The 18,355-nt window shown below is 56.4% G+C and overlaps 2 protein-coding genes and 1 long non-coding RNA gene across 7 annotated transcripts in view; 2 read left to right on the top strand and 1 right to left on the bottom strand.

Moving 5' to 3' along the window:
- Window positions 1–18,355, top strand: part of LOC116439032 (zinc finger protein 239-like) — a 264,648-nt gene that overhangs the window by 237,709 nt on the left and 8,584 nt on the right. The gene's annotated exons all lie outside the window — the stretch shown is intronic.
- LOC116439048 lies at window positions 537–15,041 on the top strand. Its single transcript, XR_004238017.1, has 3 exons — window positions 537–546; window positions 7,470–7,474; window positions 14,750–15,041. It is a non-coding gene; the product is annotated as an uncharacterized LOC116439048 (long non-coding RNA).
- Window positions 6,192–14,240, bottom strand: LOC116439021 (serine/threonine-protein kinase PAK 3-like). 5 transcript variants are annotated; one of them, XM_032098076.1, is made up of 9 exons: window positions 13,681–14,240; window positions 13,182–13,219; window positions 11,924–12,748; window positions 9,912–10,021; window positions 9,027–9,144; window positions 8,532–8,631; window positions 7,917–8,113; window positions 6,875–7,012; window positions 6,192–6,422 (listed from the first exon to the last, which is right to left on the bottom strand). In XM_032098076.1, exons 1-9 carry the CDS (start codon window positions 13,757–13,759, stop codon window positions 6,333–6,335), a joined length of 1,695 nt encoding a protein of 564 aa, XP_031953967.1. In that variant the 5' UTR covers window positions 13,760–14,240; the 3' UTR covers window positions 6,192–6,332. The 5 variants fall into 5 exon arrangements, with proteins under 5 accessions (XP_031953967.1, XP_031953966.1, XP_031953969.1 ...); XM_032098075.1 differs by having other exon boundaries at window positions 6,192–7,012; XM_032098078.1 differs by lacking the exons at window positions 13,182–13,219; window positions 13,681–14,240 and adding an exon at window positions 11,045–11,093 and having other exon boundaries at window positions 11,924–12,099.

Below are 18,355 nucleotides of genomic sequence, written 5' to 3'. Positions count from 1 at the left end.
CCGCGGGCGGCTGGGACAAGGGGGACGGGAGCCTTCAGCTGACGGGCGCTTTCTGCTTTCTCTCCTTGCAGCCCAGCTCTGTGGATGCTGAGGCTGCTCTGGGCTCTGCCAGGGCTCTGCTGTGGCTCAGCCCCGGGGCCACGAGAAGCCAAAGAAGAAACGCCGTGACCTGCAGCAGAGACGTGCTTGAGCAGCTCGGCAGTGCAGCTCAAGTTTGCAGAGCGTGCACCTCCAGGGGAAAATATGACACCCCCCCAATAACAAACTTGTTCAGTAACTTCTGAAATGAAATCAGCCTGGGATGACCCTCAATGACATTTTTCAGCTTGCTCAAGCTGAAGCTCAGCCCTTCTCTGAACAGTTCTCTCCTCCACCTGCCTTTTGCTCCACAAGTGCTCCCTCTTTCCCCCAGTGAGTTCCCAGCTCACCGCAGTCCCCATTGCACTGTAGCCTTCCTTGATGCCCCTGGCCACGAGGAAGAGTGAGCCCCAGGTTTAGGGACTCATGTTGTCACTGGCTGAAGAACAGCAATGTCTCAGAAGTCTGGTGAGATTTGAGTGTCATTCAGAGCTGCTCTCCAGGCCTCAGCTCTGCTCACTGCTGGCTTCCCAATCCCTTTTCCTCGTTCTTCACAGAGCAGGATGAGCTCTGTGAATGCCCTTGACCCTCGCCACTCTTCCCAGCCCAGCCACCCAGCCCAGTTAGGCTTAAGATGGAGCTTCTCTGTCTCCTCTGGCACCCCAGTGCAGTCCCCTCTGCGGGGAGCAGCAGCCCCAGAGCACTGCACACAGCAGTGCAGGCTGCACCCAGAGCAGCTCCCTGCAGCCATGGCCTGGCTCTTTGTGGCAACCAAATGCTCCCTGTGTGCAGCTGTCCCTGGAGGATGGTCCCAGGGCAGAGCCCAGCCGGGCTCCCACTGCATCCCCTGGAGCCTGGGGCAGACGGCGCTCGCAGAGCTGAGGTTCATGGTGAGCACCCAGAGCTGTGGCTCGCAGTCGGTGTTTGCAAGCGTTGTGATCTCATCTCCTGTGACCTGTGGGGAAAAGGAGCTGTGCAGCCAGGCCAGCGCTGCCCCTCTGGGCAGGGACGAGGCTGAAGGCCTTTCCTGTTGCCGAGGAGGCGGCATTAAGCCTTAGCGGGGCCTGGCAGCTGTGGAGCCGGATCTCGCCCGCTGTCCGGGACTCGCTGCCCACCAACCGCCCCCACCCGCCGCGCTCCGTTCTGCAGGGACAGAAGGCTCTGGCTGTGCGAGGGTTTCCATCACGTCTGTGTACCCGTGGCTCTGGAACGCACACGGAGAGGGAAAGTGTCAGTCACGGTGCTGGCACACTCCTTCCTTTCCATACAGGACACGTCCCTGCGCACCCCGTGTGCGGATCTATTCAAAGGAGAGGCGTGGATAGAGATTTCCCACGGAGCTCTGACTCTGGCGGAACTCACCTTGTCAGCCAGCAGCCAGGGGATTTGTTTCCCAGCTCTGTGTCAGTCGGTGCCCAGGAGCTGAAGGGAGCAGCATTTAGAGGCAGTTTCCAGATTTCTAGGCAGGCAGTGGAGCTGACAAGCATCCGCGTAACTCGCCGTGTTCATCGGGAGGGGCTGCTGCTTCTTTGGGAATACGGCACAACGGAGACACGAGACTTGGAAAAATCCCAGCTCTCTGTGGATTTGTGCAGAAGGGGGAGCAGCAGAAACACTTTGTGTCTGCTTGTGGGGACACAAGGTGCAAGGAGCGGGGCTGGCAGAGGGTGACCTGGGCTGCTGGCAGCTCAAGTTCCGTGTGTTGCGTCTGCCTGAGGGAAAGTTCACGGGCCTTCCAGGGCTGTGCTTTGCATTGGTAGCTGGACAGGTGCTGATAACAGAGCGGTGTTCTGGCTGCTGCCCAGCAGCGCTGTCCCTCTGCCATTCCTTCCCCCAGCAGAGGGGATGGGAGTGGGCAGGATCCTGGCAGGGGACACAGCCAGGCCAGCGGACCCAAATCAGCCAAGGGGATGTTCCAACCATATGACTCCAGATCGGATGTATAAAGCAAAGGGAGAGAGGAGGAAGGGCACCTTTTCCCCCAGAAGCTGAAGTTTCCCTGAGTCTTCCAGTTCCAAACTGTTGACCCTTTTTGGAGGCATAAGGTTCTCACCCCGTAGTCTTCCAGTCACCCTCGAGTTGTAGAATTTTAGAGCAGTCAAATTAATCAAGTTCTCATTTTCTAGATCTTGCTGTGCCATTTTCTTGATGTCCATGTGAGAGGGGACACAGTGATGGATGGGTTTGCATGGGAGCTGCAGAGCCCCGGAATGGAGAGCCTGAGTGTCCCAGCAGGATTTGCAGGAGTGTGGAGGGCAGCTGGAAAGAAGATCGTGGGCAATATTCTCCTGCCTCCATCTTCCAAGGAAGCTTTGATTCGATCCCTGTCTGCACTGTGCCACGGGGCCTCCAGAGGCCCAGGGAGGTGTGTGGGTGGCCCCAGAAGGCGCTTGCAGGACCCTGGGGCACCAGGGAAGAGGCAGGAGCATCCCTGTGGTGCTGGGAGAGACACCCAGAGGGGGCCACCCCTGGGGCCCGGGCAAGAGCTGCATTCAGGCAGCCAAATTCATGCAGGGTCTGCCCGGGCGCTGCCAAGGACCAGTCCAGTGAGCTCCAGTCCTGTTTCACCTCTTTGTATTTCTTTGTATTTATTTCTTTGTACTTATCCTTATTATTATTCTCTTTGTTGACCCTCAAAATGCCACTAGAAATCATTTTCCCTCCAAATAAATACTGACTTATTTTAGTGTGCTGCTTTGGACAAATTTGGAGGAAAATATCCTCTGACAGAAGGCAGGTTACAAGCAGCCCTCTCCCACCAGGTCTGGGAAAAAATATTTTCCTCTGAGGAAAGTGAAAGAGAAAAAGAACCTATTTATTTAACAAACACACAGGAAAAGGATAATAATGCTGAATACTTAAACCTCTCGCTGTGGAGAGAAACCTGGGAAGATTTCAGAGTCCTTCTGTAGGTGTGCTCTCTCTCCTCCTCCTTGGAGCTGGGTTGGTGTCCTCCAGGGCCTCGGTGGAAAATTCTCCCGCTGTGTTCTGATGTTGAAACAGTCCAGGAGAGAAGAAGGGAAAAAGCCCAAGTCCCAGGAAAACAAACTTCAACTCTCCGTCTCCCTCCGGAGAAAAGGAGCCGAAAGCGCGCTGCAAAGCAAGCAGGGCGCTCCCTCCGCTCTTCTCGCTGCCGCAGCAGAACGCACAGGAGTGTGTGTCTGTGTCCTTGAACAACCGCTTTGAAAAGTTCCCTCGGGTTTTTCTCTCTCCCCCGTCGGGCTCAGTTTAAAGGCACAGAAAGGCACAGGATTGATTTCTGGGCAGAGAGCAGCGATAGGGGATACACATCATAAAGTCACCCCCAGACAGGAATGTACGGAGCTGGAGAGCTCGACAGTCCTGTGTCTTTAGTTACAAGGGTGTGGAAGTGTCGCTGGGTCCTTTGGTAATCGCACAGTTCTGTATCGGTTCCCGCCGTGTGGAGCCATTTTTATACAGAAGTCGGTGTATTCACACAGCACAGATTGTTGTGTTTTCCTGTGTATCAATTTCTGTGTAAACCTGCATCCCGTTGTACAGTTTTATCGATGTATGAATTTCTGTGTAAAGCTGCGTGGCCTTGCAGAGTTTGGTTCAGGCTCTGTGGGTGTTGAGAGAGTGCGATGGATGTTTGGCTTTCTCTCCAGACGTGTATCTGTACAGGCACCACCGTGTGACCCGTCAGACATTTAACTGTGTGAACCGAAAGGGATCTTTGTATCTTTCCATATGGTCAGCAGAGATGGAACAATCTGCAGGAAGCTCGTAACAGAATGTTGGGGTTTTAGGAGTTCTCCTTGGGTTTTTTTTCTGTTAAAGGAGTTTTCCCCATAGATGTTGCCACGGGGACAAATTACTGGATGCTTAAGAAAAACAAAAGACCTGGCCATAGGGGTGGGGTGCATCTTGCTACTCTTCTTTTCACCTGGCTGTGTGGGCAGTCAGTCCCGGGCGTTTTGGATGACGGAGAGAGAGGCTGCTCCTTCAGCTGCCTTCCTTCTACCGGAGAGAGCCCGGGATTCCCAAGCCTGCCTTCCCTGCCCCGCTGGGAGCCAGGCTGCGGCCGCCCTGCCCCTGCCATTGCTTCGAGCCTTCGCTACTTTGTAGCCCCACTCGCCCTGCCTGCCCAGACCTCCGCAGGTTCCCACCACAGCTCCAGAATTTTGATACATCTTGTCTGCCACCCGGGATTTGTGCTCATCCCTGCCACTCCAGCCTGCTGGTCCTGAGGGTCCGGCCGGACACCGGGATCGGCTGCCCAGGGGTTTGTGAAGCCTTTGTCCCATCCCTTCCCGGGATCCCAGGCCCCCAGTGCCGCGTGCTCCCCGAGCTCGCTCCGGAGCGCCCCCTGCAGCCGCGGGGGAACCATCGCACCTGCCCTGCTCACCGGGAGCCGCCAGCGCCCCTGCCGGCTGCGAGCGGAACTGCACCCGAGGGGAAAGGGCCTGACAGCCGAGAAGGCTGGCACTGGGTTTGTGATTGTTTGCTGTTACTGCCAGAGTTATTGCTCTTTGTTTGACTGGTTATACACATAAAGATATATATTAGTAAAGAACAGTTATTCCTATTTCCCATATCTTTGCCTGAAAGCTCCTTAATTTCCAAATTATAATAATTCAGAGGGAAGGGGGTTGCAATTTTTTTTCTTCCATTTCATGAGAGACTCCTGCCTTCCTTGGCAGACACCTGTCTTTCAAACCAAGACACTGGGAGCAACTGGGACCACAGTGGGGGCAAGTACAATCATACAGCGAGTGACTGGGTTCATACTGGAAGTGACTGGAGCCACACTGGACTCTTACTGAGAGTGAAATGAACCAGACTGGGTGTGACTGGGAGCCACTGGGACCATGCTGCAGGCAACTGAGATCTTATTGGGAGCAACTGGGACCATACTGAAAATATGCGACTGGGATGATGCTGGGAGTGATCATGCTGGGATCATACTGGGGGTGACTGGGAACCACCGCTGAGGTGGCAGCGGCGGAGCTCGGAGGCGGCCCCAGCACAGGTGGGAGCCGCGCTCGGTTCTGGCGGAGCTCGGGGCTGGCTGCGGGCGGAGGGGGCGGCAGGGGACTGTGGCGGGCTCGTTGTGCCGTGTGGGCGCCGTGTTCGCCCTGGCGTGAGGGCGCTGCGGGAGCGGCTGCCCGCGGTCTCCTTCCCGCTGCTGCCTCGGCAGGAGCCGGTGCCGGAGCAGCGCTGGCTCGTCCTGGGTGCTGTGGCTGCCCCGTCGCCAGGACTGTTTCTTGGAAGGTTCAGACTTCCCAATCCACCCTCCAATATGCACACACCCGTTTTGTTTGTTTTAGTAAAACAAAACAATATTAATAACTCCATTGAGTCTTTGTTCTTCTTCTCTAAGTTCAGGAATTTAACACGGCCTTGGCTGAGCAGCAGTTCATGGCAATCAGTAACATTTTCTGGAAGTGATAGTTTCTTTCATTCCTTCCTACCTACAGCTCCCTGGCCCTATCTAAAGCAGATTGACGGGCTTTGTTTGTTTAAGTCACATTCACCTTATTCCTTTCCCCCCCTCTCACTGCCGGAGCCCCTCCCCTGCTTGCGCTCGCAGGTGCCACCGAATGCGTGTCCCGGGATCGCATCTCCCCGCCCGCAGCCTCCAGCGCCCGCCCTGTCCCGGGCTGGGTCTGGGCTGGCGGCAGCGAGCCCGACAGAAACCAACGCCCGCGGGGCCACCGGCGCCGGGGCTCAGAGCCGTGCAAGGGACGCTTTGGTTTGCAGGGGCGGAAGGGCCTGGGCTCCTCCCCTGCCCCGTTTGACTTGGTTTAGGATTCAATATTTTCGCCGACGTGAGAGGGGAAAAAAGCGTGGTTTTTCTCAGCACTGGGCACGTTTTTGTCCCTCGCATTTGGGCCTTCCCCGGGCCCCCTCTGGCCTCTTGCAGAACCAGTGGCATTTCCCACCCCACGCGGTTTGTAAACAAGAGTCGGCTGCAGTCGAGAAGGCTCCAGGCGCCTCCTTCCAGGCTGACTCTGCCGATGCTGAGGCTGTTCTGGGCTCTGCCGGGGCTCTGTTGGGGCTCAGCTCTGGGCAAGGCTGGGCCCGCTCTCCCCTCACATTGCTCCGGGCAGCTGAGTCATGGGGGGACAAGGAAGGGACACGTCAAGGGATTTGAGGTTTAACAGAGTTTTTATTCAAAAAACTGCCATAACTACCAGGCTCTCCTAACCACCATAACTAACTAGCAGTGCTAACTACCGTAACTATCCACTTGTTCTAACTACTGTAACGAAAAGCTGTCCCCAGGTGCTTCAGGTCCTCCGCTGCTCCCTCAATTGCTTTGCTGCGGTGATCAGAGGGCTCAGGCTGGAGAGAGGCTTGGCTGATGATAAAAATGGGTGCTGCCCAAAGGATGAAAAAAAAAGAAACGAACTGTTACTTTCCCAAGTCAAGTTCCTCACAGGCTCTGTTGCACCAGGACAAAGGGGAATGGTTTGAAACTCAGGAGAGGGAAGCAGCCTCAGATTAGATGTGAGACAGAATTTTTTTATCAGAATAGGGGGGAAACACTGGCAGAGGGTGCCCAGAGATGTGGGAGGTGCCTCCTCCCTGGAAACATCCAGGCTCAGGTCAGGCAGGGCTCTGAGCCACCTGATCTGCTTGAAGATGGCCCTGCTCCTTGCGGGGCACCTGGTCCAGATGACCTGCAAAGGACCCTGCCAAGCCAAGCCAGGCGAGGATTCTGCTGCCTTTGCATGTGAAAAGCAGCGAGACCGGAGACTATTGGAGGGGGGCCCCACGAGAAAACCCCTCCCTCGCGCTGCTCTTTCCCCTGCAGCCGCTTCGCATCCACCTGCAGCAGCTCCTGGGCAGACCAGCGCCGCTCCTCGTCCGCCTCCAGGCTGCACTCCAGGAAGTCCCGCAGCAGAGCCGACAGGCGCCTGGGCTCCTGCAGCTGCGGGGTCCCGTTCTGCCGGATCAGACAGCGAGCCTGCGCGAAAAGCAAACACTTCTGAAAAAGCTCTGCCAGCTTCCTTCACACCCACGAGTGCTCACAGCGACCCCGGTTTCTCAGCCCCAGTCTCTGGGGACAGTTTCCTCGCTGGCAGAGATGCTGCTCAGAGCTCATTTTTCTATGCCAACCAAAAAAGCCAAACACTGCTGCAGCCACAGCCATTCCTACATCCAGATGATCTTGCCTTGAGAGCCAATGTCATTGGCTGACTTTGTTAGTTGGAACCTCCATCAGAAATAGCCCATTTTGCTTCTCCAAATATGGACACCAGCTTTACAGGCCATTTGCAAGAGTCTGCTTGTGTTATTTCCAAGGATTCTTACATCAAATGCATCCCTGCTGTGCCACTGACACTCAAGTAAATGCATTCATGGTGTTCCATCCCAGAAACTGCCAGGCAAGAAACCTGAGGTTTGGGTTGCTGAAAGCTCAGGCTTGGTGACATGGAGGAAGTAGCTTGGGCTAGGAAAGAAATATGTTAGACTATGGGCATGTTAAACAATCATCTTCATGTTTGAGACAAGTTTCCCAGTGAGAAGAGTCAGGGGGAGTTCATCTCGCAGAACCTCTTTCAGAAACTCCTTCAGAAAACTTGTTGTGTTTGGGTGTGGGTTTTGGGCTTGGTCTGGGGTATTCTGCAAGAGAAGATTAGAGCTGATGCTCTGGCTTCATGTTTTCAGGTCATCCTCACAGACAGAAGAGCTGCAACACCTTAAAACCCAAAGCAAATTCTGGAGACTGCAGAATATTGGTCTGTGCTCAGGCTCGAATCCTCTGGGAATTCCCTTCCCGATGGGCAGAGCCCTCCGGCTGCTCCTCCCAGGGCGGGGTCCCTCTGTGCTCACAGGCCTCTGCAAACTCTGGGAAATTTGCCTCTTACCATGGCCGCCGTGTGCTCGAAGTAAGGAGGTTCTCCTTCCACCATCTCGATGGTCACAATGCCCAAGGACCAGATGTCCACCTTGGGGCCATAAGGAGAACTGGTCACAACCTCCGGGGCCATCCAGTGAGCAGTGCCCACCATGGAGCTGCGCTGCTCCTGCTCGGGGCTCAGCTGAGCGCAGAGGCCAAAATCAGCTGAGGACAGAAACAAACACTGTCAAAGGCAGCTGGAATGAGGAAACCAAGCACAAAGATTGCCCACTCTCAGTCTGGAATGCAGTGCTGAATCCAGCTGGAAAAGTCCTCAGGGCTGTAGCCAAGGCAAGATGGAAGTGGACCCTTAAAGGAACCCTCAGCTTTCATGCAGTGGCTTTTAGTGATTCCCTTGAAGCTTCAGATTCCAACTCCCGCCCCTCTGCAAGGGCCATACCCAGAGCAAAGCCACTGCTGACACCCTGCTCCTCTCCTGAGCTCTCTGCATGGGGCAGCCGCTCTCAGCTGGCAGCAGGGGCCGGGCACCGCCACCAGCAGCACTTGTGGGGCTCTGGCCGTCACTGGGAAGCAGCCCCACACCCGCAGCCCGGGAGCGCCGTGCCTGACCAGGAACACCCACCCAGCTTGACAGAGCCGTCCGTTGCCAGAAGGATGTTGGAGCTCTTCAGATCTCTGTGGATCACCCGGTTCGAGTGGAGGAAATCCAGGCCCTGCAGACACTGAGAGAGAACAAGAAACACGAGGGTGGAAATCGATGGCTGGAATACACAATCACACAAGAAAGGACAGTTTAGAATTCTGCCAGCAGCAGCTTTGCTGTGACAGGCCAGGAGTGCAGTGCAGACAAGCTCCAGGCAAATGGTTCAAGGCAAAGCTGAGAACAGCAAATCAAATCAAAAAAGACAGAGAGTCCCACAACAGCAGGAAAGAGGACAAGAGCAGAGTGGAAGTGCAGGGACACTGGCAGGCCGTTCACTTCAGAGGCTCTTTCTTCTCTAGCTCATAAAAACAACACAGAAACAAAGCTCTGAGCGTGGAGCCACTCCTGTTCTCAGGCCCTGCTTGGAAGGAGCATTGTGTCCAAGCCATGGCAAGCACGAGCAGGATCCCTCACCTCCCGACTGACAGCTGCCATCTCTCCTTCAGCCATGCGTGTCTGTCTGACAATGTCCTGCAAAGTTCCTCCATCCATGTATTCCATCACCAGCCAGAGATCTTCATCAACAAGGAAGCTGGAAGAGGCAAACAATGGCATGGAGATGAACGTGCACTGCTCAATTCCCCGATGGAAAAGCCTCGAGTGGAGTTTTGTTTCCAGGTCACTTGTAAATGAGGACAGAATCCGATGCAGAGACATTCCTGCCAGGCTGCACAGTCCTTGGGATCTGCACAGTCTAAAGGAGAAGGAGACGCCTGTGGGAAAGGAGAGGCCTTAGATGGCAAGCAAGTGAAAAATGCAGTTTAGCAACAGCCCAGATCAATGTGGAACCACAACACTTGCCCCCAGCTGGTTCAGCATCTGAACTCAGCAGTTCCACCGTTCCCTCCAGAACAAGGCAACACAACTTCCAGAGTTATCCAGGGCAGGAGGCCGTGCAGCACTTAGGACAAAAGTGGTCAAGTGTTTGGAAAACCTTGCAGAAAGTCCCTTCAGAAACAGGCAAGGCCATTGCAAAATGGGCACCTGAGGCGTTTCTGGAAACAAGAACCTGGTCTTCCTGGCATCTGCAGCAATGGAAAAGAGTTGGGAAGGAGAAGCCAAGGGAAATAATTTCTGACAGGGTTTATCAGCTCTTGTCGTTCTGACCCCAGGAAATGGGGTCAGCTTGAAGGAAAAACCAAACCAAAGCAACAAAAGCACACGGAGGGAGTGAACTGACAGGCTGTTGTTTTGGGAAGCTACGGCCGGGTGAGGCTTTTTCAAAACAGGCTACAGACTGCGGATGCCAGGAGAGATTAACGCAGGGCCCGTGCACGGGATAAGAGCTGAAGCACTCACCTGTCCAAAGAGCTGACAATGTTGGGGTTCTTCTTGTCCTTCAGGACCAGGATCTCATTCACAGCTCGTTCCCCGTTCTGCCCTCTGAGACTCATTTTCTTTATGGCCACCTGAAAGGACATTGCAGCCCTTGAACTGGAGGAGTCTGGGGCAGGAGGCCGCAGCAAACACGGAGCGAGTCTTTGTGGAGCGACGGAGCCGGGCTGGGCCAAACTGCCTTGGGATGGGACACCCGGGCTCAGCAAGTGACATTCCCACAGCCCATTTCTCTGCTCGCTGCGGGGCCGCTTACAGGACACAGGGCCAGAGACATTTGGCCTTGGAAGCTCTGCAGAAATGGTCCCTCAGCTCTCAGCCTCAAAGCTCTCACAACATTCTCTGCACCTGCACTCTTCTCAAACGGCCTTAGTTTACCATCACGCTCATTATCATTCAAACACATTTTGCAAGCAGCAAGTAATTCTGGTTCTGTGAAAACAGAGCAAAACAGCCGGGAGCCCTTTAGCAATCCTGTGGGATTTGGTCATGATTTCAAATGCAACTGCTCTGTTTGGGATTGCACAACAGAGCAAACACGCACAAACGTTGCTCAGATGATCCCTGTCACGGGCTGTCACTGACACCAGACCCAAACACAGCTGCAGCGTTTAGGGGAGAGCTTTGCTCTGCACATCCATCTTCTCATTCCTCTCCCTCTCTCTGGGAACAGCTGCAGTAGGACTAAAACCCCAAACTGATGCCAAGCAGGATCGCTCCTTAATTAGGTCTTGAGGTATCCTTTGAAGATGAAGCACAGGATGGAAAAACTGCTAAACGGTGTTCCTGTCCGAGGCTGGGATGAAGATAAATTAGGCCTCAGCCTCCACCAGCTGATGCACTGATGTTTTCAGATATGAAGACCAAGCCAGCGTGTCCTGCTCTGACAGACACCGCTGCCCTCCTTGCATTCCTTTGGGCACTTCAGAAGGCTCAAGTCTGTCCCAGCCGTGCTCTGCAGGCTGACACTGCTGTGCCTTCAGAGGAACAGCCTGTGCAGGAAAGCTCTGCTGGCCCCCCAAAGCTGCAGCCACAGCTCCCAGCAGAGGGGAAAGCCCTCGAGAGCTGCCCGACGCGCTGAGCGTGGTGACACTGACCTCTCCTCCAGTGGCCCTGTCGAGTCCTTTAGAAACGGTTCCAAAAGCCCTGGAGACAGAACAGCAGAGAAGAAAGAAGCAGCGCTTTAGGCCCTGGGAGTGAAAGCCAGCCCAGACAGGAGATCTCTGCTGCCTGCAGCCTTTACAAAACACCTGGGTGCATTGACCCTTCAAACAGCAGCGCAGCAGCCACCAGCCCTGTGCCACACAAGGTGGGCGAGAGAAAACTGAGGCCCAACACGAAGGAAAAGGGCTGGAGCAAATCCCAAATGTCCACGCTGAATTACTTTAGTCCAAAACCTAGGGTGGGAGTGGGTGTCTAAAGAACTGGAAAAGAATGTATTTCATCCTTTTCCATTTCCTGCCTACGAGCTGCAGGATCCACAAGGGCCCTGCCATCAGGCAGCTGATGCGTTTTCCCCTCGAGTGCAGCAGCTCTTTGCCTGTTACTGAATGTACGGGGTTTACTACCTGTGCTGAAAAGAGCGCTTATTAGTTCATCTCTGGTTTCTGTTTCTAAACCGTTATGTTGATAATCCTGACCGGTGGATATTTTTGGAAGCAAAATATTTGAAAGGAATCTTCTTGAGAACTGTTTTCTGACAGTCACCAGATGGTGAGCTGCTCTTTCAGGCAATCAAATTCCAGGGACAGAAGATCTTCCAGGTCCTGCTCCTTGCTGCAGCCAGGACACTGCCAGCCTCAGGGGCTTTTGACGGTGCCTTCTGACCACAGTTACCAATTCTGATCAGCACTGACAGACAGCAGGATCGTGCCCCAGTGTCTGAAGCTGTTTGCAGCTTGCCTGGCTTCTCACTTGATCTTGCACCAGCAAATACCTGGCCCCTGCTTGTGCAGAAGTAACTGCCGTGCACTTACCCTTGGCCAACCTGCTCCAGTTCCAGGTATTTCTCGGCAGGCTCCCCCACGCTCACGGTGCTCCCTGAAAGAAACCACATGGAAGACGCTCCCTCCCAGATGGAGACCCCGCCTTGCAGCAGGGCCAAAATGCAGCCCCACTCCCTGGGGCCGGGAGCCCCTTGGTCTCAGCTGGGCAAGGACAATAAATGACTCTGTGACATTCAGCTGCAGAGCAAGCCTGGGTGCAGCTGATGCTGAGACACACACGCAGCACCCTGCTCTGGCACACAGCAGCAGAGCAGACGTACTCAGCTGCATCAGGCACCACTCCTCTCTGCCCTCTGGCTGCAGGGCTGTGCTGCTGTCAGAATGTTCAGCCCAGGATCCCGCAGCAGAGGGAGCTTCGGTGTCCTCTTCCCAAGCAGAGGGAGCTTCCCCATCCTCTTCCCAAAATGCAACGGGTTCCTGGTCTTCTTTCCAAGCCACAGGATGTTTGCCATCCTCTTCCCATGCCGGGAGAATTGCAGCCTCCTCTTCCCAAATCACAGGATGTCCTCTGTCCTCGTCCCACGCTGGCAGATGTCCGTCGTCCTTGTCCCATGCTGCTGGAGCCTCGCTGTCCTCGTCCCACACCGGGTGATGTCCACCATCCTCGCCCCACACCACAGGAGCCTCGCTGTTGTATTCCCAAACCGTGGGATGTTTGCCCTCATCTCCCGGGACAGAGGGAGGTTCACCATCATCCCCCAGAATGGGGGGAAGTTCGCTGCTGTCTTCCTCCTCTTTGGCCTCCTCTTTGGAAGCAGAGGGAGCCCGAGGAGGAGCTGATGCTGCTTTTGTGCCCTGTGGACAGATGGTAGCGTGAGGGACGGGAAGTTCTATCTCAGTTATCGCCTTATTTATCCTCAGCTACACATCCAGCTGCACTAAGCAGAAATGGGACTCGGAGCTGTTCAAACTAGGAATGGGCTAAAGTCGACATTGCCACTTATTGCTGGGCATTCCATATTCCACTGTGGCTAAAGCCAGCAAGCAATCTTCTGCCTGCAAAACCAGACCTGCAGCTCTTCAAAAGCTCTTCAGCAGAGAAGGAGAAAAGTGCCAGGGATCCCTTTGCTGCTGCTGCTGCTGCTGCTGCTGCTGCTGCTGCTGCTGCTGCTGCAAAGACACTGGCAGGAACTTTCCTTCAGCCTCCCAGGCTGGCGCTCGACTGCCACACGCCAAGCTCACAACTCTCTGCACAGTTCCGACCACCAAAGGTTCCTTTCCCACTCACCGAAGGAGGAGCTGCTCGGGATCCACGCGTGAGGTGCCCTGCAACGGGACAGGGAACACGAACCAGATGCTGTTAGGAAAAACCTGCCCGTGGTGGGAACTCCCACGGAGCAAGGCAACCCCGAGCGAGCATTTTGCTTCCACAACATCCCTCCAGGAGCCACAGTCCCTTCGCACAGCAAGCAAGAGAACAGCACAGAATCCTGGGCTGTGTCAGCTCTTGGCTGGAGCAGCCACCGGAGGGAGTTCCAGGCTCCGCTGGCACAGACTCTGCGCTTGAGGGAACAGAACCCCCCCGGCTCCATTGCAAATGCTGTGCACGCCCCGCTGGCTGCAGACACCCCCTTTTTCCGCTGCAGCTGCTGGCAGGAGCTCTCCCAAACCAACGGTGTCTTAATGGCAATTTGGTTACAAAGGCAGCTCAGTTCCAGTGGGAGAACAGAAAGCACCCAGCAAGCCCGCAGGCACCGATGCTGCACCCAGGGAAAACCTCGACTTACGTGCCAAGTGGGCTAAAAAATAGCCCGAATAAGCCACAGAGTACAGAGTGCAAACTGCAGCAACCGCTTGCTGGATCATTTTGGCTGCGCTGCACACGTCGCAGACTGTACCCCTGCAAGCACAGAAGGACACCCGTCAGGGGCTGGGCTGGCTGCTGAGAATGCCTCGGGCAGGAGGATCCTCCGGCGACCAGCGGGCGCCCAGAGCCGCTCTGGACACTGAGGGCTCCGTGCCCCACAGCAACGGGAACACGGCGAGGACGCGGCAGCGTTCCCGTGACATCACAGCAGCAGCTCACGCAAGGACCGCCTGGAAGGTTCTCCTCTGTCACAAAGGAGCACAAAGGATCCTCCCGAGGCACAGCCTGTTGCTCAAAGGATCCAAGAGGAACCCAGAAAATGCAGCAGACAAGGACAGCCCATAGCCAAGCCTGAACACTGAGGAGGAACGAGGACAGGACCAAAACAAAGGAATCACGACCTTTAGTCACTGATGCTGCTGACTAAAACCAGCAAGCATTGTTCCTTCTGGGATCTCTGGTCTAGTTCTAAAAACAAGCAAAGTTCTTCACTCTAAATGTACAGAAAGCAGGAACTGGGGAGGAGGCGGGATGAGGAAGGAGGAGAACAGCAGGAGGTGGAGGAGAGAGGAAAAGGAGGAGCAGGAGGAGGAGGAGCCAGGAACAGGAATAGGAGGAGGAGCAGGAACAGGAATAGAAGGAGAAGCAGGAGGTTCCAGTGCCCGCTGTGTCCGCAGCACTCCCGGCCCCGGGAGCGTCCCCCCACGGCATCCTGCAGGTGGCTGGGGAGGGGGAGCTTGTCCCAAATCTATTAGGGAGTCCCTGAGAGGGTTTTTTTATTGGAGAGTGTTTGGAGCTGGCAGATTCCAGAACCGAGCCCCAAATATCTTTTAGTGTCCTGGGAGGATTTGTTTCTGTGTGTATGTTTGGATCTTTCAGGACCCCAAAGCTGAGCCCCTTGGGGGGAATCATCTCCCCTTACATCAGCCAATACACACAGAGGAGAGGCCCTTCCGCTGCCCTGAGTGTGGGAAGGGTTTCAACCACAGGTCAAACACCAACGGAGGCACCGCTAAGGGAAGCCCTGCGAGTGCCCCGAGTGCGGGAAGAGCTTCGTGCGCTGCTCCAGCTCCATCCCCCGTGGGAGGATCGGCGTTGGATGATCCCCAGTGACCGCCGTGGGGCAGAGCCCTGGTGACCCCCGTTCCGAGTGATCCGCGCTGGGTGGGGGGAAGGTGTTGGAGAGATTTCTTTGCCTTCTCCTTGTGCTGCTGTGATGTGGTTGGTAATAAATTCCCTCCCTGTGCCCAGGCTGGGTCTGTTGTGCCCGTGCCGGTGCTCGGAGCGGGATCTCTCCCGGTCCTTCTCTTGACTCCTGGGCTTTTCCTTGTATTTCCTGTCCCTGTGCAGTAGCAGAGGGCAGGGATAGAGCGGTTTTGGTGTCTCCCGGCATCCAGGCAGGGCCAGCCCAGCCCCTTCCTCTTCTTCCTCCTCCTCCTGCCGGGATTCAGCCCCCGCCGCCGCCCGGCTCCTTCTGCCGCTCCTGCCCGGCACGAAGCGGCGGTGCCGCTGACGGGGCCGGAGCGCGGCTGCCCCGCGACTGCCCCGCGCCTCAGGGCCGGGCCGGGGAGTGACCGCACGGCTGGGGAGGGACCCCCGCTGGCCAGGGCAGGGACTGAGCCCATGGGAGGGACCCCCCGCTGGCCAGGGCAGGGACTGAGCCCATGGGAGGGACCCCGCGCCGGAGCAGGGAAGGATTCCTGTCCCCGAGGGCGAAGCAGCGGCACGAACTGACCGCGACTCCCATCCCTTCTCCCTGCCCCGCTGGGCACAGCAGGGAGGAGCCGCGGATAAAGGGAAAGTCCGGCAAGGAGAAAGAGGTCGCGGGAAGGTTCTGTGCCAGGGTTTATTTTACTCCTCACTCTCCTGTTCTGATCCGCTCCGTCCCAAATCCAGTTCATCTCCCCACGGCGGGGCTCTTGTGGCCGCCATGGCGATCCCTGAGTGAGCTCTCCCTGCCCTTAGCCCGAGCCACGAGGACTCGGATCTGTTCCAGTTCCGTGCAATTCACGGGCATTTGGGGCAGCTGGAGCGAAGCAGCTGGAAAGCACAGCGGGCTCGAGAGGGACTCAAGCAGGGCAGGAGCCGGGGCTGCCCCGAGGGAGCTCTCCCAGCACGAACCTTCCCGGGCTCTTTCTAGGGGAATTTCCTTGAATGTTTCCATTCATCGCTACAAAGCAGAGTCACGAGTGGAGCTGAGCTTTCACCTTGAAATGAGCGAATCGAACGCGTGCGCTGGGAGTGCTGCAAACTCAAGGTGTTCCTTGATCCTTTAATCTTGCAAATATTCAGCCCCTCAGCAGCGACGTCTCTGCCAGCCCTCCGGTTTCTGGCTCAGACCCGGCTCGGAGCTTGGAGAAGAAATCCGAAATCCCAACACAACAACCCCTTCCGTTATTTTCTTTTTTTCATAGGTACATAATGCTATCTTGTTGTATATTCTATTTTACTTCATTTTTGCTCTTATTCTTATTTTCGTTTCTTTCTTTTTTTTCTTCCTATTTTATTGTGTTTTTTCTCCAATTCCCTCCCCCCCCTCCCCACTCCCAGCTGCTCCCGCTAGCCCTCAGTGTGGTCCCAGTTGCTCCCAGTGTAACCCCTGTTACCCCAGTTCTGGTGCCAGTGGGTTCCAATCCTGGTCCTGGTGTATCCCGCTGGGTCCCAATGTGTCCCAGTCCATCCCAGCCTGTCCCACTCCATCCCGGTCCCTTCCCTGCAGCCGCCGCCGTTTCCCGGATCCTGCCCCTCCCGCCCCCGGAGCTGCCGCCGGACGCCCCCCAAGATGCTGACGAGGGGCCGGGGGCTTCGTGCTGGGCTTCGTCCTCCTGGGCTGGGGCTCGGCCTCCACCTGCGGGAGAAGGTGAGGGGGGTCCCCGGGGGTCGTGTCCCCCCCCCTCTCGGAGCTCGTGGGACTCCCCCATGTCCCCCCCATGCCAGGGTCACCCCCTTTTCTCTCCCACAGCGCTCCTGACCCAGCTCCTGCTCCTCCCTGCGAGGGGCTTTGCGGAGCCTCCCTGGGACCCGCTTGAATCCCCATTCCTGGGCACTGGGACCCCCCTGCACCCCTCATCCTGCACCAACACCACCCTGCACCCCCTTTCCCGGGTATCCTCCTCTCCCAGCCCCTGGATCCCCTGTGTCCTTGACCCCGGGGACCCCCGCACCCCCATTCCCGGCCATCCCGGGGAACCTCAGCCCCAGGCCTCCCTTTCCTGGGAAACCCGAACTGGGCACGGGGCTCTGCAGCCGCTCCGGGAGTTACGATCACCCAAAGGAAAGGGACAGGAGAGGCGAGAGAGAAGCAGATTGGGAATCAGGGATCGGGGTCCCAGCGCCCAGTCCTGCTCCGCCGGGGCTGGGGCCCCGCAGCCGCAGGACAAAATGGATCCGCGGGTCCCGGTGCTTGCCCCGCTTCGGGCCGAACCCAGCGGGTTCCCGGCAGAGTTTGGCCGCAGGGCCCGGGAGTTCAGCCCAGCCCGGCCCGGGGGTCCCGCAGGGCGCGGCCGAGGAGGGTCCCGGGGGATGCCAGGAGGGGATCCAGGGGAATTCCCTGGAATTGCCCCGTCCCCTCTCCCCGCGCTCCCTCGGACAATTTGGCTTCTCCGCCTCCGGACCTTCGCCGCCGGGATCTGCCCGGCGACCGCTGACTGCCCCCGGCACCGGCAACCCCCTCCCCGCCCACGGCTCCTCCCGGGAACTTCTGGAAACAGCAGCGGAAAGAGTTGAAAAATTCATCATTATTTCGATTGATTTCGTTGGTTTCCGGGGAAGAACCGGTGGGAAACCCCCTCACCACAAACCTCCGGGGGGAGAACAACGGCGGGGGGTGGGGGGAAGGGAATAGAGAAAAACCACAATAAAATAGGAAGAAAAAAAAAAAGAGTAAGAGAAAAAAATCAAAGTAAAATAGTATATACAATAACATAACACATCGTACCTATGAAAAAAATAAGATGACGGCAGAGGTGATTCTGTTGGGACTTTGGATTTCTTCTCCAAGCTCCGAGCCGGGTCTGAGCCAGAAACCGGCGGGCTGGCAGAGACGTCGCTGCTGAGGGGCTGAATATTTGCAAGATTAAAGGATCAAGGAACACCTTGAGTTTGCAGCAGTCCCAGCGCACGCGTTCGATTCGCTCATTTCAAGGTGAAAGCTCAGCTCCACTCGTGACTCTGCTTTGTAGCGATGAATGGAAACATTCAAGGAAATTCCCCTAGAAAGAGCCCGGGAAGGTTCGTGCTGGGAGAGCTCCCTCGGGGCAGCCCCGGCTCCTGCCCTGCTTGAGTCCCTCTCGAGCCCGCTGTGCTTTCCAGCTGCTTCGCTCCAGCTGCCCCAAATGCCCGTGAATTGCACGGAACTGGAACAGATCCGAGTCCTCGTGGCTCGGGCTAAGGGCAGGGAGAGCTCACTCAGGGATCGCCATGGCGGCCACAAGAGCCCCGCCGTGGGGAGATGAACTGGATTTGGGACGGAGCGGATCAGAACAGGAGAGTGAGGAGTAAAATAAACCCTGGTACAGAACCTTCCCGCGACCTCTTTCTCCTTGCCGGTCTTGCCCTTTATCCGCGGCTCCTCCCTGCTGTGCCCAGCGGGGCAG

Source organism: Corvus moneduloides, unplaced genomic scaffold (genome assembly GCF_009650955.1).
Source record: "Corvus moneduloides isolate bCorMon1 unplaced genomic scaffold, bCorMon1.pri scaffold_89_arrow_ctg1, whole genome shotgun sequence".
Classification (NCBI taxonomy): Eukaryota; Metazoa; Chordata; class Aves; order Passeriformes; family Corvidae; genus Corvus; species Corvus moneduloides.
Note: the sequence above shows the minus strand (reverse complement) of the source record. Positions and strands in the feature narration are given on the sequence as shown.

Excerpts from the sequence above, each read along its gene's own strand:
- LOC116439021 (XM_032098074.1), bottom strand. The coding sequence starts at position 13,759 with ATGATCCAGCAAGCGGTTGCTGCAGTTTGCACTCTGTACTCTGTGGCT. Across the intron at positions 9,145-9,911 it reads ATTGTCAGCTCTTTGGACAG|CTTCCTTGTTGATGAAGATC; the intron begins GTGAGTGCTTCA and ends TGCCTCTTCCAG. Across the intron at positions 7,013-8,531 it reads GGACGGCTCTGTCAAGCTGG|GCTCGCTGTCTGATCCGGCA; the intron begins GTGGGTGTTCCT and ends CTTTTCGCGCAG.